This window comes from Mesoplodon mirus (assembly GCF_964341445.2).
Source record: "Mesoplodon mirus genome assembly, chromosome: 12".
Classification (NCBI taxonomy): Eukaryota; Metazoa; Chordata; class Mammalia; order Artiodactyla; family Ziphiidae; genus Mesoplodon; species Mesoplodon mirus.
The window spans coordinates 43796878-43819313 of NC_138988.1; the positions used below are offsets into that span (position 1 = coordinate 43796878).

Here is a 22436-nt window from a genome sequence, read left to right on the forward strand (position 1 = left end):
TGATTCATCATCTACCTTAATTTCTCTTGGAGAAATCCTGTTTGTCCTTCCTTCCTGCCTACGTTCAATCTATCTGCATGTCCTGTTCATTGCTGGGCTTCCTTTCCTGCTCACTCTCTACTCTGACTTTTAGCAATTTTGAGGAGCTGAGAGGAGACCTGGACCAGAATAGGAGGCTGCTGGGTAGGGGCCCTGATGACTGGTGGCTCTGGTGGGTCAAGTGGTCAGCAGTAACATGTGTCATTCATGCCAAGGGGCCGGTGAGACCAGACAAGGTACCTATGGCAGAGTCCAGCAGAGAAGGACACCACAAAGACCAGCCACTCCTTTCCTCATTGCCACGAGGACTCTTGGCTTCCGCATACTCTTTTCCACCTTGAGAAGGAATAGAGGGAGGTAAGGAATAGTCCTGATAAGGAGCTGAACTTTAAGCCATTGTGAGAGGCACCCTTTGTTCATGCTCTTGTTACTCAAGACTACTTATTAGCAAGAGACAGTTTATGCCAGAAACAATCGAGGCAGTATGAATTCAGAGGTTCTCCTGCCCTGTCCCTTCTCCTTTCTTGTAGTATTGTATCCATTATACAATTATAGAGCAATGAAAAAGTTATGTGATTTTTTTTTGGTACAACTGAGCTGAATTTTAATAAATCTGAAATTTCTTGCTTTATGAACTTAAAATTTTTTTCCCAAGTGTATATTAAACCACCTCTTCCTTAATCCATGTAACGTATTAAGAGATCTTGGGACTGATCACTGTCCTCCTTTGGAGTTTTGATCTCTGAAGCCAGAATATTGTTCTCACAGAGGGTTCAGGCCCTAGGTAGTCAGTTGCCTCCTGTCCTTCCCATGTTGAGTTCTCTAATCACAAGACAAGGGCAGCCTTTGCTCATGGTTCTGAGGGATCTGATTGACAAGAATTAGAGAAATATACTGTCTTCCAAATACCGACCTGCATCCACCCTTCACTTGGTAGAGCCTGTACCCATTTCCATGTCTGACTTCCCGTGACCCCATGGAGATGTAGCATGGCAACTTACAACTTGCACTGCCTTTTTTTCCAGAGGACCACCCGTGACTAAGGGCCACATGCCGCTTCTATTAAATAATTACCCCACACCCCAACTGCCTTTTAAAAAAGATGGTAGAAAGGAAGGAAGTCTGGATGGAAGGAAGAAAATCCGTTTTATGTTCACGATTCTCATTTCCACCTGCAGTCTCCTTAGGAAATAGTGAAAGTGTGTTTAAAGATACCTATGACATTGGTAGGTACGTAGAGATGCTAGTGCCATCTCTAGAATGTGTAATTGATTTAAGCTTGCTAATTAATTTGCATGAATTAAGAAAAGTTATAGTGGGCTCACAACCAATCAGAATGGCCATCATTAAGAAGTCTACAAATAATAAATGCTGGAGAGGGTGTGGAGAAAATGGAACCCTCTTGCACTGTTGGTGGGAATGTAAATTGGTGCAGCCACTGTGGAAAACAGTATGGAGATTCCTCAAAAAACTAAAAATAGAATTACCAAATGATCCAGCAATCCCACTCCTGGGCACATACCCAGACAAAACTATACTTCAAAAAGATACATGCACCCCTATGTTCATAAGCAGCACTATTTACAATAGCCAAGACATGGAAACAACCTAAATGTCCATTGACAGATGAATGGATAAAGAAGATGTGGTACCTATATACAATGGAATATTACTCAGCCATAAAAAGAATGAAATAATGCCATTTGCAGCAACATGGGTGGACCTAGAGATTATTATGCTAAGTGAAGTAAGTCAGAAAAAGAAAGACAAATACCATATGTTATCACTTACATGTGGAATCTAAAATATGACACGAATGAACTTATCTATGAAATGGAAACAGACTCACAGACATAGAGAACAGACTTGTGGTTGCCAAGGGGGCGGCGGTGAGGGAGGGAAGGATTGGGAGTTTGGGATTAGCAGATGCAAACTATGGTATACAGGATAAACAACAAGGTCCTATTGTATAGCACAGGGAACTATATTCAATATCCTGTGATAAACCATAACGGAAAAGAATATGAAAAAGAATATATATGTATAACTGAATCACTTTGCTGTACAGCAGAAATTAACACTATAGTATAGTATAGTAAATATAGTATAGTAAATCAACTATACTTCAATAAAATTAATTTTAAAAAAAAGAAACGAAAAAGTGTAGTGGGTTCACAAAGCCTCTTATTCTTTCCTAAAGAGCCCAGTTTTATAATTTTCAAGATCAGTTAGAAAAGTCCCTTCCTGTGTTGCCTTTTTCATTCATCAGACTCTGCTGTCTGAGTTAGAGCAGAGGACCCTGAGGGACTTGGGACTGTTAAAGAGCATCTGGGGACAGGCAGTGACAGGCTGAGGGCTCCTGCAGCCATTGTGAGAGGCACCCTTTGTTCATGCTCTCGTTACTCAAGCATCTATTGAACACCTGTTCTGAATTAGGCGTCAAACAAAGCTCTGAGGGCAGAACACTTAAGGGCAACCCTACAGGTTCCAGATGCTCTCCTAGAATTATATACAACACACAAGGCCAGGGCACAAAAGAGGGAGGAGTGATCATTTCTCCTTGGGGGAAGGGAAGGCTCTGGAAAGTCTCCCCAGGAAGTGACTTGGCTTTGGGCTGAGCCCCAAGGTGTTAGAAGCATTTGCTGTGTAACTGTTGGTGGGAAGGAAGTAGGCAGAAGAAGCCCTAAGGCTCAAGGTCCAAAGGCTGAAATAATCCTGCCCCTTGGGGGCCAGGAAAAGCTGGGTTGGGCTGGATGTACTCACCAGGGGACAGTCCCTCCTTGAATAAAAGCCTTATTATTGAAAAAAGGTAACCTTCCCCATGGACTTTTGCCTGCATCTCCTTGGCCAGAATGTGGTCACATAGGGAGTTGTATATATTTAACTGGGTGTATCATGCTGCCAAACAAAATCAGGCTTTGTTATTGAAGGGCAGGGCAGATATTGGGTAGTCAGTAATCATACTGGTGATTATGAGTTTTCTATTATTATTATTATTATCATTACTATATGATTTTGGTGAGTTTACATAACTTTTTCAGGTTTCAATTTCCTCATCTCTAACATGGGGACAGTAGGGACTACCTGGAGGGTTATATTGAGGATTAAAAATGACAGATATAAAGCATCTGGAGCATAGTAGGTGCACAATAAATAGTGAGGGGAAGTTCTTGTTCTCTCTTTGGTTCCTCTCCTTCACTTCCTTTTTCTCCTTCTTCAAACACCTGCCTCACTTTCCCCTCCTCTGTAGTTTTAGAGTATATGGAGACATCTGGAAAGCCTAGAATAAATTATATTTTACAGTTTCAAGTTCAGTCACTTTTTTTCTCATCCTGACAGACAGTTTATAATGATATTTGCTTTGCAATTAGGTAGTATAGTTTGTGAAAACATCATGTAGTGTTTATAATGATTTGCTTTTAGCCACGAAAGTAAATAATGATGTCTTTACTTCATTAAGCATTTAATTAATGCTTAAATTAAATGTCATGTGAGATACATAAAAAGTGTGTCTGAAGAAGTCAGTAGAATTAGGTCAAATGAATTTGAATGAATTCTTAGTGAAAGGAAAATGGAGTTTATGAAGCAAGTTATTTGTATTTGGTAGTGCTAGGTTCTTCACCTACTTTATTTTATTTAATACTATCAAAGCCCCTATGAGTTAAATGTTATTATTATTTTTTATTCCCCTCTGTTATGGACTGAATGCTTGTGTCTCCCAAAATTCATATGTTGAAATCTAATCCCCAGTGTGATGGTAGTTGGAGGTGGGACCTTTGGGAGGTGATTAGGTTATGAGGGTGGAGACCTCATGAATGGGATTAGTGCCCTTATTACAGAGACCCCAGAGAGCTCCCTCACTCATTCCACCATCTATGAACCAGGAAGTAGGCTCTCACCAGACACAGAGTCTGCCAACACCTTCATCTGGGACTCCCCAGCCTCCAGACTATGAGAAATAAATTTCTGTTATTCACAAGTTGCCCAATTTATAGTATTTTTTATAGCACCCAAACTGAGGCAGACACCCTCTTTTAGGTGAGAAAACTGAGTATATTAATTCAGGATTGTATTTGACTGTTTGTAGCTGAAATAATATTGGTTTAAACAAGGTGGAAATTTGTTTCTCCTGTAAAACGTGGTCAGTGTTCAAGGATCCAGGCCTAGAACCACTGTCATCAAGGATTCAGGCTCCTCCAGCTTTGTGCTCCACCAAGTGGCTTTATCTGCAAGGTTGAGCTATGATCCAAAAATAAATCACTAGATTGTAGTTTGTGCCCAAGAATAAACTGTTAGATTGTAGCTTGTTCACATTCTTATCTTCCGTAGATAATTCCAAATTGTTTCTGGAAATACACAGTCTTTCAAAGCATACATGGAACATTTAAAAACGTTGACTGTGAAACATGAAGCTCAACCAATATCAGAGTCATTATCATACAGACCACTCTCTGACCAGAATGCCTTAAAATCAGAAGTCAATGTAATGAAAATAACTTCATACACTTGGAAATTTTACAACAGATTTTTAAAAGTAATTGATGAATCAAAGAAGAACTCATTCATATTTAAAATGAAGAGAAAATGAAAATTTTATGTTAATATTGTGGTATTCAGCTGAAGTCATATGAAAAAGTTATAGTCATAAATGCATATGTGAGAAGAGTTTGTCTCAACAATACGTAAAAAGCACAAGAACATAAGCCTAAAGAAAACTGAAAAAAAGAAATAATAAATGCACTCAGAAATTAATGGACTAGGAAAAAAAAGAACAAAGACAAGCAGGAAACCCAAGAGCTTGTTTTTGAAAAGAATCGTAAAGTGGATAAGTTCTGGCAAGGTTAATTAAGAAAATGAGAGAAGATGCAAATATATGATATAAACCATAAAGGGGGCTGCAACTATAAATTTATCACAGATTTTAAAAGCTATAGGAAAATGCTATGAGTGACATTACGTCTACATCTATAAAGCTTTAATTAAAAAATGAATGATTTTTCCAGGTATATAATTTGAAAAGTATGTAAGGTATGGTCTGACTTTTTATTAACTATATATTTACATGTAAATATTCTCAAGGCAAAAAATATGTTCAAATATTTTTACGTGGTTAACTATGAGATAAAAATTTAGGAATTTTTATCATTTTCCTTCATCCAAGTGTTTAAATTCTCAACAGTGAATAAGGTCTTAAAACCTACTAAGGACTGGTGAGGGAGGGACAGAGGAAGCACCCATGGGTCACACTCCCCTCGGGACCCTGCCCGAGTTTACATTGCAGCCCCCCACTGTGAGCCTCTGTGTTCTGGCAGCAGGTGCTGGCCACCTTACTGTCCTGATGTCTCCACACGCCATCCTCTACCATTCCTTTCTTCAGGGAGCTGTTTCCCCAACTTTCAGTCTTTTTCACCCTGGGACACGGACCCATGCACTTCTGCAGCCTTATCCCATCCTTAGGCCCACCTCCAGTTCCCCAAAGTCCAGGCTGGTCCCATCGCCTGGACACCTGCTCCCTGGAGAGGAGGGCTGAGCACAGGGAGCTCAGACCATGTTGAGCCTGGTCAGACGGCACCAGATACTGGAGTCACAGGGACCTGGGTTCAAATCCCCATCTGCCTTTTACTGGCTCTTTGAACTTGGTCATATTCCTTACTTATCTCATCTTTAGTTTGTTGATGATAACGCCATATTAGAAAAATGAGGTAAAGTATATAAAACAACCACCATATAATAGGGCATCAGGAAATGTGAATTATTTCTTCTGCCATTAGTTATTTGCCTGTAGTTACAATTAATTTATTAGGAAGCCTGGTATGGTGGGAAAGGATGGCTCGTGTGTATGTTGCTATGGCTCAGCATGTGGACCTTAGCATTTCTAAACTGGGGCATGGTGTGGGGCAGAGTTGGAGGGGAGTATATATAACCAATTACAATGTACCCCAAACTAAACGCGGTACTTCTCCTACCACAGGCAATAGTAGCCAGAGCCTTTCCACTGACTGTAAACATTTTACTAAAGGAAGGGGGGAAATGCTATGTTAAAGCTGGGTGAATTTTCAGCCGGTTAATCTAGAAGAATGTCAGGGGTCCAGGGCAGAGAACTGCTTTTCCATTAGGAACACATGTGATAAGTAACAAGCGGTTAGGCTGCTCCCTGCAGGACACGGTGGGCTAAGGCGGAGAGTAAGGAGAGTTGCCAGGGAATACTTTGAGAACTTTCCCCTGACGTGCTGGGGAAGAGATGGCTGGGAGGGGGTCTAGATAGGCATAGATTGGGCCCAGGCATCTTGTCAGGTGGGTGGGAATTGGGAATTCAGTCACAGCAGAAATTTAGAGTCACAGGAGACTTAAAATCTCTCTCTTACCCCATGCCGGTCATTCATAAAAACTTGGGGCAAGCGCTAGATTTTCTGTTATTTGTGATGAGTGCCTGAACAATCTGGGGAAAGATGACCCCAGAAGGCTGGAGGAATTAGGGATGTCTGAGTTGCGTGTGAAAAGCTGAGTAACATCATCTCCATGTGCTGGGAGCCTAAAGAAATGACTCCTCCTGCTTAGTCCTGGAGTGTTTCATTTCATTATTTCCCACGGGAGCAGAAACTTGAGCTGGACTTTGCCACATGTGCAGGGTTTGGTAGGGCTTTGGCAGATCTTTAGGGTTGTAATTGCAATGAATCAGACCCTAAAAATCAACTTTAGTTTCTCATTGGTCTAAAAATGCTTGTTTGTACAAAGCGTTTTTTATTTGTTTTGTTTTGTTTTGTTTTTTTTGATACTGCTGACCATCTCCTCCTCCTGCAAATTTGGAGATTTCTCTTCTAAGAGTCTGCTACTCCTCCCACCTCCCCGGCTGCCCCTGCTGCTCCTTCTTCCCTAGCTCTTCTTTCTGGAGCTTGAAGGTAGGCCCACTACTCCTCCTGGGAGCCTTCCCTGGCCTGGCTCCTCACTCAGCTCACACCCAGCACATCCACCCCCAAGGTTGTGCCTCTTCCATGACGTGAAGGACCCTCGAGCTGACAGCTCTAGCTCCTGAGTTTCGGATGCCCATTTCCACATGGATGTCATGAGCGCCTTAAATTCATGATATCCCAGACCAACGAGATGATCTCCCTCCCTCTCATCTATTCAGACTCCTGATCAGCTGATGGCATGACCACACTCCCAGTCACAAGGGCTAGATCCTTCGCAGTGATGGGTAACTCCTGTGCTACCTCATCACTTGTGTCCTGGCACTGTCACCTCTCCCACACTGCCCTGCAGACCGGGTGGGCTCTCAGGTGGACTGCAATTCACCCTTCTGTATCTTTGCTTAGGAATCAACTGTTCCCAACCCTCCACAAACCCTTATTTCTGCTGTCCAAATCTCAGGGCCAGATGTTTCTACCCATGTTTTACCTGCTTCCCCAGCCCAATGTATGGCCCCGCTCTTGTGGACTCACCGTGCCATTGTCTCAGCACATTCTCATGTTCCACAGCATCCCTTCCTTGTATTGCACTTACTAACATTTATGCAACATTTCTCCATCTACAAGATGTCAGCAGGATGTTTAGCTGATCCATCCCCTCAGTCTCCTCAGAGACTTGTACGTGTTTGGGGTCAATAGGTGGGTTTTGTGGCCATGAGTACACCATGTGCATCCTTGCCCATCTTCCCAGCTGGTGGATACTTTTCTTGAGGATGGGACTAAACATGATTCAGCTTTGCATCCCCTACAGAGCCTGAGCACTGTGCCTGGCACAACCTAAACATATCATAAATGCTGAAGTGGATGCTTGAAGGTAACCCTATTAATAATTTAGTATTTATTGTACCTTGAAGAACTCTAACATTAAAAGTTTTGGATAAAGCAGATGAGCCTATAAGAGAAACTGAGACGGAAGGGCTAGAGATGGAGGAGGGAATCTAGGAGAACATGGAGTGACAGGACAGGGAAGCATTTACATGGAGAGAGAGATCGAGCAAGAAGACGGCTGGTCTGGCAGCATGGAGGTCTTCATGAGAAACACGTGTCTTTGGGAGGTAGGAACAGAAGCCAGATTGGAGTGCACTGAGGGGGCGGTGACGTAGAAATGGAGAAAAAGAGTGTTGATAACTTCTCAAGAACATTGCCTATAAAAGTGAGGAGTTATAGAGAGGAAAAGAGACATGAAAGTGAGATTCAGAGAGGATTCTCTTTCAAAATGGGATATTCATGAGTATGATTAAGAGCTTCTGAAGTAGGGAGGACTTTCTGAACTCAAATATAAAACCCTGAGTAAGAACTAGGAAACTTAATTACATAAAAATTAATTTTTTTGCATGATAAAAAGCAGGTGAAACATTGGGAAAGAGCATTTGCAACATACATAACAGGTGTAACACATAATATGGACTCTACAGACTGACGTGCAAAAGGTTGTATTTTCTTCTTATAACTTCACTCAACTTGCTCCTCAGCCCTCACTTCTATATGTAGCGGAAGACAACCTTATCAAAAAACAAAAAAGTTACACAACATTATAAATCAACTATACTTCAATAAAAAACAATAGAAACCAAACAACAAACAAAAGATCAAAATATCCCTTCAGAGTAACTTAGTTGTTTTTAATGTATTCATCCTTAAAACCCAGATCATCTTCCCTATCTTCAAAGAATCCATCCCCTTTTCATGGTTTCCTTTATCTTTGTACATACTTCTGTTGGTCGATGTCACTGTGTCTTGTAATTACATACTGCACGTCTGTGTGTACAACTTGACCTTGAGTTTGTTGAGAGGAGGGACATTCTCAGTGGCCGGTATATGCACATTACCTGTGTATATTTGTAGACTCTTGTTGGTTAATAGTCATTTAAGTCCCCTGTGTGCTTCAGTGTTTTGGAGTGATAGGTAGGACTATTTCTGCATGTGTCACATTTCCACAAAGGATGTTGTAGTAATTAAGTTTTTACCCCCCTTTCAGAATATTTCAAGAATCAAAACTCTCTCGTCTCTCCTCTTCCTCCTCTTACTTTTCCTTTTTAACTGAGGTAAACAGTAAAATGCACAAAAATTAAGTGTAGAGCTCACTGAATTTTTACATATGTATACACCTGTGTAGTCATCTCCCAGATCAAGATCCAGAACATTTTCCACCCCCAGCAGGCTCCCTCCTGCCTCTTCTTAGTCAGACCTCACCTCCTCCAAATATAACTATGTTCTGGTTTCTAGCACCATGTACTAGACTAGTTTTGCCTGTTTTTGAACCTCATATAAATTGAATCATATAGCATGTATTCCTTTGTGTTTGGCTTCTTTTGTTCAACATTATGTTTGTGAGATTCAAACATGTTGACCTGTGTCTTACAGTCTGTTCTTTCTCATTCTGGTGTAGTATTTCATTGTATGAATAGAGATTATGCTTTCAATAGCAAAGCTTTCTTGGTTTTTTAGAGAAACGGCCATTCCTAAATCTAGAATATTATTTTGCCATAGATGTGTTTGGCTTTGTAATATTTTTTCCTGTCCTAAGTGGGTGGCTAACACGTAAGGGAAAAAAGAGTCCAGTTTCAGAAAACATGATTTAAAAATACACAAATAAAAATTAACAAACTCTTCCCTTATATTGCCTAGGTACAAACTTTTAGGTGTAAGATAGGCTACAGGGATGTATTTGTACAACACGGGGAATATAGCCAATATTTTGTAATAACTGTAAAGGGAGTGTAACCTTTAAAAATTGTATGTAAATTAAAAAAAAAAAGAACAAACTCCTAATTGAGTTCCTTTCCATAGATCTGGGCAGGAAATTGACCTTCCAGATTCAGGATGAAGGATAGCCCTGAATGTTAACTTGGACCATGGGAGTAGCAGGGAATGGATTCCTTGAGTAGAAAGCTCCCTCACATGAATGTGATGTTTTATGTCTCCCCACCTCCCCCCGCATCACTGATTTCCAGTGAGATGAGTCAGAAAGTGGTTAAGGAGGGCCCCAGACTCTCCAAGAACCAGAAGTTCTCGGAGCACTTCAGCATACGTTGCTGCCCGCCGTTCACCTTCCTCAACTCCAAACGCGAGATTGTGGACCGCAAGTATAGCATCTGTAAAAGTGGCTGCTTCTACCAGAAGAAAGAGGAGGACTGGATCTGCTGTGCCTGCCAGAAGACCAGGTGAGTGGTCTGCGCCGCCACCTGGCGCCTGGGCTGGGCGTTGGCCTCTGTCTCTCAGCTCCGAGTTCCCCCTTCCTGCTCTATTCTGCGATGCTGGGGCTGAGGCTCTGCAAATTGCACTTCCCCCAATCCCCTGACAGTCGGCTCCCCGTTAGGCTCTGCCATTGGAAGGTACTGGAGGGAGACTGGAAGATGGGGCGGGGGGAGGAGCAGGGCTGCCTTCCTATTTCCAGCTCCTGTCAGCATCCCTTAAAGCAACAGAGGAGAGCCATTGCTCCAGCCTCCAGCTTCTTTTGGCCCTCTCAGCCCCAGCCGCCGCGCAACGTCCCCTCAGAGGCCCAAGCGCCAGCCAGCTGCACCCCCCGCGGTGGTCAGAGCACCAGCCAAGCCACGGTCCCCACCGAGGCCCGAACGTCAGCCACGCCCCCGCCCAGAAGTCCGACCTCCACCAGCCAAGCAGCGCCCCCCTCAGAAGCCCAAGCAGCAGCCGCGCAGCAGCCCCCAGAGAGGGCCAGGCACCAGCCGTGGGGGGTCCCCCAAGAAAGCCTCTAGGTTCTGGTAACACCATCTCTTCCCTTTTGCTCCCCAGCCCTAAGGTTAGTAGCTGCTTCCTGTGTTTACTAACAATAGGTTATCTCAATGGCCCTCCTTCAGCCTTACCAAACCTGTGTAATCAATTCCCTGCATTAAATCCCCTTGTTTGAAACACCTAGTGTGGCTTCTGTTTTCCTCATAGCCACTGTTGGTACAATACTTCAGATGTCAGCACCAGTTGCTTCCTTTGTCTAGGTTGACTGGAAGTGATTAACTTATAAATTCAGAGTATGGACCACAGTAACAGATTGAATAAATGAGGCCCTCGATTCCTGTCCCTCAGAGAGAGAAGGAATGGTGACTCTAAGGGGTATCTGTGTATGTGCAAAAGGAGAGGTTCAGCCAGTTCATCCATCCCTCCTCCCAACACACTTCATCTGATGTTAACTTCAGTGGCAAGATTATTCATTCATTCATTCATTCATTCAACAATCTTGATTGCATATGTATAAAGTTCCACATACTATGCTGGGGGATGGGAACGTGGCCAGAACAAGCCAGGTTGTTCGCGATTCACCAGAACCAAATAAGAGAATAGTTAGTCACAGTATAGGGTTAAACACTCAAATACTCTCATAATCAGTATGTGCATTGGGCTATGGGAGCCTGGAGAATGGCTCTGCCTGTCTGGGGCTTTGCAGAAGTTAGGTTAGAATAAGTAGAGGATAAAAGGGGATGATGCCTGTAGAGAGAATAGGTGAGCCAAAGAGCATATGTTCATCAGCTCCATCTTGGGGAGGTCAGTCTGTTTTGTTTGTTTGTTTGTTTTTTTAATAGACTTTACTTTTTTTTTTTTTTTTTTTTGCCATTGGTGGGCTTCTCACTGTTGTGGCCTCTCCCGTTGCAGAGCGCAGGCTCAGCAGCCATGGCTCACAGGCCCAGCCACTCCGCGGCATGTGGGATCTTCCCAGACCGGGGCACGAACCCGCGTCCCCTGCATCGGCAGGCAGACTCTCAACCACTGCGCCACCAGGGAAGCCCTAGACTTTACTTTTCAGAGCAGTTTTAGGTTCATATCACTGTCGAGCAGAAGGTACAGAGACTTCCCTTATACTCTCTGTCCACATGCACGGCAGGCCAACTCTTTAGTCCTTTTAGTATTTGAAAATGAACTGTTATAAGTTAACAATGGATATAAATTGTATTGGGGATTCTCATATCTACTCTGATGCTCAGAACCTGCATAGAACATAATAGTGTATGCATGTCTCATGATGTTTACAGATTTAGTATGTAGAAGAATCAATTGGGGAGCATGTTAAAATGCTCCCAGAGAATCTAATTCCTTGGGTCACTAGTGAGGTTCTAGGGATCTGCATTGTCAACAAGCAACCAACCCACCCCAGTGTAGATCAGGTGAGGTTAATTTGGGAAGGAAGTAACAAACTGGTGAGTGACTGGTAAGTCACTAAAACTGTAATAGGAAGTTGTGCATCAAGTTACCTGGTCGTTAATTTATGCCTTCCTGAGGGGCCTGAGTAATAAGGTCCTAGGACAGGTAAGCTTTGATATTTGGAAGTGGTTAGGAAATGTGCAGAGCAGAGGAAATTAATTGTATATGAGGCATGACATCTGTGGTGGTGGCTTCAAGCCCACAATCTCCAGTGAGCTATGTGATGGCTGTTTGCGTGGCCGGGAGTTGAATGAACCAGGACATGGAAAGGAGATGGAAGACAATGAAAGCCAATTTCATCTGAGCCACAGATTTGTCTGGATTCAGCCTTGCTGAATTCACTTAAACTCAAGAGATATTTTAGTGTTGGTGTATTTTGACTCCCTCAGTTAACTATCCTCGGTGGGTATCAGGGAAGACACCTCTATAGCCTGTCATTGCCTCCTCAGCTGTCATCCCTTCCCTGTGATCAAGGGACCTGACAGGCTCCATTCATAATGTCCCACGACATCACAGATGCACCATCTGAGCCCTTCCTACGATACTCATTCTCCCTTCTCAGGTTCCCAAAGGTCCTAAGGTAATGCATTAGAGACATTGCTTCGCCATGCTGTATGCGGTATGCATACATACTCTATTGACACTAAGTGACTGTCCTAAATCAAAGGGGTGGGAGGAAGATTAATGGGAAAAAATTCACTCTCAAGCAGAGCTACTAAATTACATGCGAAGAAAGGGTCAAAAAAGTTTTCCTGAAGCAGGCTTGCTTTCTGAAATGGTGCCATTCTTGAGGTCTGACCCTTTGAGGTCAAACAATTTTGACAAAGGACTTTTGTGTCCTTAGTAATTCCCTTGGATACATCTTTTCAAAAACCAGTGAATATTTAAATCTTAGGATCCAATAGGTATGATTCCTTGCATCCTGATTGAACATGACAGCATTCTCATATTTGATGGAAAGAAACCATGGCATCTCCCTTTTAGTTTGTTTTACTCTCAGTTCTTCAAGGTTTTAGTATTTCACAGGTCATCCTGGCCTTTAGGGTTAAGACGTGTTTCCTGAGCTGAGACTCTTCTGGCTCCTTGGGGCTCTGCTTTCAGGAGCTAAGATCTGTGGTTTTCTGAAAACTTCTGTGGCTGCGGCTTTGAGTGACTAATTTGGGGCCAGTCACACATATGTGAGCAGTACTGTGCCTTTGATGTGTTCTTTCACAGCACTGTCTTGTACAAACTGAGCCCTGCACACAAGAAGCCTGGAGGACCAATCTATTTCCACATGTATTTTCAAGCCTGGTCATCGAGACCACGTGCACAGCACTGCACCAAACTCGGGGCAATCAGGAGGGATGATGTATGCCCCTGGTCCAGCTGCTCAGATGGTATTTATGAGTGTCCCATCTCTCAGTGATGCTGCTGTTCCCCTGAGTAACAACCCTGAGCTCGGGAGTTAGCCCACAGTCAGTGGTCGCACCTGTATATAGTTTTCGGTTTGTTCGCAATGACCAGGACTGCCAAAGAAAAATGCAATTATAAACATTTACATACTTGACAAGCTAGGATTTACTTCAGAAGAGCGCCGACCCATGAGCAATTACTGTGAGGGGTCCGAGAGTATGCACTAACAGACCCAGGCTCTGGGGCCAGCTGCTAAGTTTCAGGCTCTTAGATAGAGGTAGCCTGCCTGCTTTTCAGGTCTGCAGACCCAAACTTATTCCAGACACTTTCTATGATGTGACTTGTCCTCCTTTTGTCTTTCCTGATGCCAAGAGGTACATTCTGCATTTTCACCTTCCAGAAAACCAGAGAGAATTCTCTTTCTTTGTGCAGGATTGGGTAAACTAGCCCTTCCACTTCCCTTGAATTTTCCATCTTGGTCTTCTTTATGAGTCCTTCCTTTTCTGGCAACACTTCACCTTGGGATCCTCTAGGTTTTTATTCTGAGCCCTCTCCTTGATTTTGCCCTCTGGTTTTTTTTTTTTTAATTATTTATTTTTAAAATTTTTATTAGAGTATACTTGATTTACAATGTTGTGTTTGTTTCTGCTGTACAGCAAAGTGAATCAGTTATACATATACATATATCCCCTCTTTTTTAGATTCTTTTCCCATATAGGTCATTACAGAGTCTCTTATGGTTTTATGGGTTTTTTTCAGTTGTAAATATATATACACATTTTTAATATTCTTTTCCATTATGGTTTATAACAGGATATTCAATATAGTTCCCTGTGCTATACAGTAGGATCTTGTTGTTTATCCATTCTAAATATAATAGTTTGCATCTACCAACCCCAACTCCCAGTCCCTCCCTCTCCCTTTACCCCTCCCCCTTGGTAACCACAAGTCTGTTCTCTATGTCTATGAGTCTGTTTATGTTTTGTAGATAGGTTCGTTTGTGCCGTATTTTAGATGCCACATTAAGTGATATCATATGATATTTGTATTTCTCTGACTTACTTCACTTAGTATGATACTCTCTAGTTGCATCCATGTTGCTGCAAATGGCATTATTTCATTCTTTTTTTATGGCTGAGTAGTATTCCATTGTATATATGCACCGCATCTTCTTTATCCATTCATCTGTTGATGGGCATTAGGTTGTTTCCATGCTTTGGCTATTGTGAACAGTGCTGCTGTGAACATAGGGGTGCATGTATCTTTCTGAAGTATAATTTTGTCCGGGTATATTCCCAGGGGTGGGATTGCTGGATCACATGGTAATTCTATTTTTAGTTTTCTGAGGAACCTCCATACTGTTTTCCATAGTGGCTGTACCAGCTTAACATTCCCACCAACAGTGTAGGAGTGTTCCCTTTTCTCCACATCCTCTCCAGCATTTGTTATTTGTAGACTTTTCTTATGGTTTTAGACATGACTGGCATGGTGATGACTTTTAAACCTTATTCCAGCCCTGGCATTAAACTGATATATGCGCTTGATTGCCCAGCAGATCAACGTGGATGTTATCAAACTCAACTCGTCTCCACCTGGCTTCTTTCCCATGAACACTCGCTCTTCCTCTTATCAACAACCTCAGCAAATAACACCACAGCCCCTCTAATCAGCCCCACTGGAAACCTAAGCCCCACCCTGACTTCCAACCTCTTGAGATACACACATGCCTGCCAATTTTACTTTCTAGATTTTTTTTTTTTTTTTTTACCGAAACTTAAAGTACATTAAGTACTAGAGAATGGACTTGAGGATATGGGGAGGGGAAGGGTAAGCTGTGACAAAGCGAAAGAGAGGCATGGACATATATACACTACCAAACGTAAGGTAGATAGCTAGTGGGAAGCAGCCGCATAGCACAGGGAGATCAGCTCAGTGCTTTGTGACCGCCTGGAGGGGTGGGATAGGGAGGGTGGGAGGGAGACGCAAGAGGGAGGGGATATGGAAACATATGTATATGTATAACTGATTCATTATGTTATAAAGCAGAAACTAACACACCATTGTTAAGCAATTATACTCCAATAAAGATGTAAAAAAATAATAATAAAGTACATTAAGAGCTGATGGGAAAGGGTGCAGAAGTGAGGGTGAGATTGGAAACAAAGGAGAGGGGATGGAGATTGTGGATAGAGTTAGAGAAGTAAGGCTCCTTCATAGTACGTGTGGAGGGACAGGCCACTTATGGGAACAGGAAAAGCCGTTTGGTTTTGCAAAATAGAGAGAGACCCATTAAATGGTCGTTAAGGGGACTTCCCTGGCGGTCCAGTGGTTAAGACTCTGTGCTTCCAATGCAGGGGGTGTGGGTTCGATCCCTGGTTGGGAAACTAAGATCCCACATGCCTCGCAGCCAAAAAATACATAAATAAAAAAAATAAATTGAAAACATTTTAAAAAGGATGAAGGCAAGTCATACCCCGAGGATGAAAGAGCTGGAGGTCTGAGAAGGTTAGGGTAGGTTTAGAACACCAGCGACCAGGCCGTGAGGCTGTGCTGAAGGCTTGCTGAGCTCTGCCTGATGGAGCTGCATATGAACCATCCGTTCTTTCAAAGTTTATTCTCCAATGAGGGAAACAAATTGCCATCTCCGAAATCACCAATAGAATCATCCAACTCCACATCAACCGTCTGCTTTTCTTCCAGCTTGCTTTGTTAAGTGTCCCCACAGCAACTGTTCTTAAACTTCACCAGGTGCTTCTGGTACTCTGAGCCCTGGTTTTTCCTTCTCCATCCATCAGACTCTTTTTTTTCCTGGTAGTTTGATTTAAAAAATGTTTCAAGTTATCATCATTTATTTATTAATTTAAATTATTTCCTTATGAATTACTCAATTTATTTAAAGTAAAAAAACAAATTGAAACAGTTTACCAATTTCTCTCCCCCTGCACCCCTGCCTCTGTTCTCTGTATCTATGAGCTTGTTTTTCATTTGTTTGTTTGTTTAGATTCCGGATATAGAAGAGATCCTATGGTGTTTATCTTTCCCTGACTTATGTTACTTAGCACAATGCCCTCGAGGTCCATCCATGTTGTTGCAGATGGCAAGACTCCATTCTTTTTTATGGATGAATAATGGTTCGTTGTATGTGTATATATATATATATATATATATATATATATATATATATATATATATCACAGTTTCTTTATTCACTTATCCACTGATGGACACTTGTTTCCATATCTTGGCTATTATAAATAATGCTAAAATGAACATGAGGGTGCATATATCTTTTAAAGTTAATGTTTTCATTTTCTTTACATAAATACACAGGAGTGGAATTGCTGGACCGTATGGTAGTTCTATTTTTAATTTTTTGAGGAACCTCCATACTGTTTTTCACAGTGGCTGCACCAATTTACATTCCCCTCAACAGTGCACAAGGGTTTTCTTTTCTCTGCATCCTCACCAACACTTATTATTTCTTGTCTTTCTGATAATAGACATTCTAACAGGTGTGAGGTGATAACTCATTGTGGTTTTGATTTGCATTTCCCTGGTGATTAGTGATGTTGAGCATCTTTTCATGTACCAGTTGACCATGTGTATGTCTTCTTTGGAAAAATGTCTATTCAGACTCCTTCTTTCTTCACTTTCCTCCCTCTCCAAATTAGAAACCATGGCCCAACATTTTAATCTCTCTCAAAAATACCTTACATTCCCCTACCCTTTGAATATCTGTCTCATATTCTTGGGAAAACCTCCAGCCTTGTATGAATCCAACCATCTGCCTTCACCCTGTTTGTTTCCAGGCAGTTTTGAGTATTACTGGGAAAAAACACACAGCAGGGCAGTAGTAGTTGGGTGAAAGCAGGATTACGGTGATTATATCACTAAGCACTGTTTTATTTGGGAAGTCATAGTTCAGTTACCTGCATTCGGATAAAGGAGAAAGCCACAGACCATGACACGAAAAGTGTCATGTATGTTTGTGTAATACACAAGGCACATACACACACACACGCATATATATATCAGGTTTACATGCATGCAGTAGAATTCAACATTTTCAGCAAACAGTTCTATGCACAGAGTCATGTAACCACCACTACAATCAAAATATAGAATACTTTCATCAACTTCCAAATTTCCCTCATACTTCCCCTTTGAAGTCAGTCCCCAAGCTCCTGACAACCACTGATCTGTTTTCTGTCCCTATAGTTTTGTCTTGTCTAGAATGTCACATAAATGGAATCATACAGTATGTACCCTTTTGAGCCTGGCTTCTTTCACCTAGCATAATGCATTTGAGATTGAACCATGTTGTTGTTGCATGAATCAGTAGTTCTTTCACTTTTATTGCTGAGTAGTATTCCACTGTATGCATGAACCTATCAGAATTTTCCATTCACGAGTTGAAGGATATTTAGGTTGTTTCCAGTTTTTAGTAATTATGAATAAAGCTTCTGTAAACATTCATGTAAGTGTAAGTTTGCTTTTCTTTGAGTAAACAACTAGAACTGGTATTGCTGGGACATAAGGTAGGTGTATGTTTAAATAAATATAAAACTGCTAAATTGTTTTCCACAGTGGTTGCACTACTAGCAAAGTGGGATGCTCTGAATTCTTGTCAGCATTTACTTTCAGCTTTAAAACTTTTACGCATTCTAATATCGTGTGCTGTGGTACCTCATTGTAGTTTTAATTTTGTTTTTTTCTATTGACTAATGATGTTCTTTTAATGAGCTTATATATCATCCACCAAAGACATTTATTGGTGAAGTGTGTGCTCAATCTTTTGCTCAATCTTAAAAAAGTGGGTTATTTAATTATTATTGTGTTTTGAGAGTTTAAAAATATATATCTGGATATAAGTCCTTTATCAAATACATGCTTTGCAAGTATTTTATCCCAGCCTGTGGTTTGCTTTCTCATTTTCTTTTTTTTTTTTTTTTTTTTTTGTGGTACGTGGGCCTCTCACTGTTGTGGCCTCTCCCATTGTGGAGCACAGGCTCCGGATGCGCAGGCTCAGTGGCCATGGCTCACGGGCCCAGCCACTCCGCGGCATGTGGGATCTTCCTGGACCGGGGCACGAACCCGTGTCCCCTGCATCGGCAGGCGGACTCTCAACCACTGCGCCACCAGGGAAGCCCCCTCATTTTCTTAATAGTGTCTTGTGAAGAACCAAAGTTTTAAACTTTGGCAAAGTTCAATTTATCAATTTTTTCTTTTATATATCACGTTTTTTTGTATTGTATGTGTGCTTTTTGGATTGTATGGAAGAGTTCTTTGCCTAACCCAAGATCACAAAGATTTTCTCCTGGAAATTTAAAATTTTAAGTTTCACATTTATGTTATTATCTATTTTGAGTTAATTTTTTGGTAAATGGTGTGAGATATGGATTGAGGTTCCTTCTTTCTTTTTGCCTATGGATATCTAATAGTTCCAGCACAACTTGTTGAAAAGATTCTCCACTGAATTACTTTTGCAATTTTGTCAAAAATCAGTTGACCATAATGTGTGAGTTTATTTCTGGACTTTCTATTCTGTTTCACTAATTTATGTATCTTTTCTTTCATCAACTTGATTACTATAGCCTTACAGTAAGTGTTAAAATCAGTTTAGTGTAAATTCTCCAACACGGTTTTTTATTTTTGAAATTGTCTTTGGCTATTCTAGTTCCTCCATAGAAATTTTAGTGTCAGTGTGTGAATTTTGACAATATATCCTGGTGGGATTGAATGGGATTATGTCAAGTTTATAAATCAGCTTGGGGAGAACTGTACATGCTATATCTCCCTATTCATTTAGGTCCTTTTTGTTTTGTAGTTTTCAGCATACAGATCACATACATATTTTGTTTGCTCTATACTTAAGCATTTCATGCTTTTAGGTACTATTAAAAATCGTACTTTTTCAATTTCAGTTGTTCATTGCCAATATATAAAAACATATTTATACATTTATATATGTATCCTGTGATCTTGCTAAACTCACTTATTCTAGCTTTTTTGGGGGGTAGACGCTGGGATTTTCTACACTGACAATCATATTGTCTGTAAATAGAGACAGTTTTATTTTTTCCTTTCTGACCTGTATGCCTAGTTTTTGTATATGGTTTAAACTGCTATTTCACTTAGAACATTTTCTTTTTAGAAAAATATTTTAACAAGATTAAGTCCTCGCCAAATTGGCTTTTTTTTTTTTTTTTCAAATTGGCTTTTTGAATCATTAAAAGGAGTTAGAGAGGCTTCCCTGGTGGTCCAGTGGTTAAGACTCGAGCTTCCACAGCAGGGGGCATGGACTCGATCCCTGGTCAGGGAACTAAGATCCCATATGCTGTGCGGTGCAGCCAAAATATATTAAAAAAAAAAAAAAAAAAAAGAAAGAAAGAAAGAAAGAAAGAAAAAAAAGGAAACAAAAGCAATAATTACTGTACATAAAAACAGAAGATATTTTAAAGAATATCTTTCCTAGGCTCAGGCCAGGAAAAAAAATTATCATATTATTTTGGCCAGATATTTCCAGAATTGAGGAATTTCCAGAATTGAGATTTTAAGGCTGAGTTTAGCAGAAGAGTAATAACCACAAAGGTAGTCTATAAATTTATAATTCTATTAACCGGGCATGGAGAAAGAGCACATCACTTAGCAACGCTGTGGATTTTTGTTTCTCTTTGTAAACCAGATTGAAAAAGAAGACCAAGCCGACCCCTCGGAAGAAGTGATGGAGGAGTTTCAAGTGAATGGACGGCCTCAGCTCCCGGACTCACTGCTTCTTGACCCACGTGCCCTGGGACAGGTTATCTGGCTTTGAATATGATGCAGGGGCAGACACCTGCTGATGCGGCCACAGCCGATGCCCATAGTCCCCATGGCGTGGGGGCCACCGGGCAGCCTGCCTGGAGGTGAGAAGGGACACCTCTGTGTGTTATACTCCAGGCAGTGGGTCCCAGCAGCAGCCCTCAGGCTCCAGAGCTCTTTTGGTCTCAGCTACAGATCTTTCTCCCCCAGGATGTGCACAGGCCTCCAGGATCTTTGGCTCAGGATGGCCCCAGTGCCTGCCCATGTGTTGTCTTCCAACCTCTAGTCCCCTCCATCCCGGCATCCTGTTGCCTAGTCTGACTTTTAACCTTTGACCTCTTTCTTTGTAATTAATCCTCTACCTGGGTTCCTCTCTCCCCCTACGTCCTTTGGTTTCCATTTGACCTTCTTAATCAGTCCTCTGTACTAGCTCACAGTCTGAGGCACAGATGGCTTTGGGGAAGATCCAAGTTCTTTTGTAATAAGATATTAGGCTACCAAATGGTCCAGAGATGCAAGGAGATTCCCAGGGAGAGTACGAGCTGTCTAACTCCACATGTCAGAGGCAGTCAATGTGCTGTGTCAGGAGCTGAGAGGAAAGTCATGAGGAAGGATCTCTCTCCCACTCCCAGGCCCCTGTCTCCAGCCTCACACAGGGATTTGTGAGTGTCTCCAACTGATCCTCACCCTGGTGAGAGCAAACCCTCTTACCAACCCATCTGGACAGTCTCAACTCCAGAACTAATTGCTTTGCAAAATGTGTAACCCTGGGTGAGTAATCTGGGCTCACGCACAATGCCCTGCCCACTTCCCCTCTCCTGAGGGCTCCTGGAGACAAGGCTGCTAAGATGGCCCCTGCGTCCCACCCTCCCCACCTCAAGACACAGGCAATGGCCCCAGAGCACTTACAGAGAACCAGAGGGCTGCTCTGAGAGTTGCTGTTTTCAGGCCATAGAGCCCCAAATTCCTGAGAAGGGCTGAGGCCTGGTTCCCCTCCCCCTCCCCACTCTCCCTGGCTCAGCCCCTTTACATACTGTAGAGGAATCAGGAAAACTAGGAGAGGAACTTGGCCTTGGGGAGAGGATAACTCGGTCAAGGAAGGAGCGAGTTAGGCCAGTTAAGCCGTCCAAGACTTCCCTCCCTGTGTCTGAGGACATTCTGTGGTGTGGGGGGGGTCTGAAGCCAATTATAATGGACCAGGGTTGGGGGTTGACTTCTCATCTCTTCTTTTTGATTTGCTCCTACTATCTACAGTCCCAGGCTCTGGAAAAGGACTTTGATCTTGAGTATAAGCTCTCGATCAGGGCCACAGGAACTAAACCTCCACTCCACTCTGGTTCTACCACACCCCCTATACACACACACATGCTGGGGGTCATTGCCCCCAGGTTAGACAGAGGACCCATAGATCACCTGTGTTCCTGTGGATTGGGGTGTGTGTGTGTGTGTGTGTGTGTATGTGTGTGTGTGTGTGTGTGTGTGAACTTGGCTTTGGGAGAATATCTTTGGGCTCATTTTGTTTCCCAGGCACAAATACTGGAGAGCCCCTCCAAGTCCAGGACCTGGACCACTGAAGCTGATCACGAGAAGACTGAACTCTAACACATCCCTTCAGGGGCTGACTTTGACTTTGGGTTCCACTGTGTAGCCAGCAGTGACCTTGTAGGAGCCCCTCTTGGGCTACTTTCCCTATCCAGCTCAGAGTTGAGGGATCGAAGGAGAGGGGTAAGGGGATCCATCTCTCTTCAGGTTCCAGCGGGATCCATTCCAGAAGCTCTTCCAGCTTGTTTTAAGCTGGCTGATTTGCTTATTGGCTTCTAAAGTTGGGATTGAAGGGTGGAGGAGGCGGGAAACAGACCCTCCTCCACTCCTCCAACACTTCTACTCAGGAGGCCCGTGGAGGGGAGGTGGAGCCAGGCCCTAACCCAAAAGGGTACAAAGCTCATTGTTCTTCCAGACTTGGTCCACTTCACCTGTGGCTCAGAAGCCCTTTCCCTACCCAGCAAGAGCACATTCTCTTGCCTCTTTCTGGTCTCTCCTTTTGTACATGTAAACAATATTCAGTGCTTGTGCCAACCTCAGGGC

At 42.4% G+C, this 22436-nt stretch overlaps 1 protein-coding gene across 2 annotated transcripts; it reads left to right on the plus strand.

Moving 5' to 3' along the window:
* Positions 1-9680: 9680 nt before the first annotated feature.
* MOBP (myelin associated oligodendrocyte basic protein) lies at positions 9681-22043 on the plus strand (the record flags this gene model as incomplete). Of its 2 annotated transcripts, XM_082638556.1 has the most annotated exons (4): positions 9681-10168; positions 10475-10720; positions 20236-20455; positions 21879-22043. In XM_082638556.1, the coding sequence occupies exons 1-3, from the start codon at positions 9876-9878 to the stop codon at positions 20273-20275; spliced, it is 579 nt and encodes a 192-aa protein (XP_082494682.1). In that variant the 5' UTR covers positions 9681-9875. The 2 variants fall into 2 exon arrangements, with proteins under 2 accessions (XP_082494682.1, XP_082494683.1); XM_082638557.1 differs by lacking the exons at positions 20236-20455; positions 21879-22043 and having other exon boundaries at positions 10481-10730.
* Positions 22044-22436: the final 393 nt, after the last annotated feature.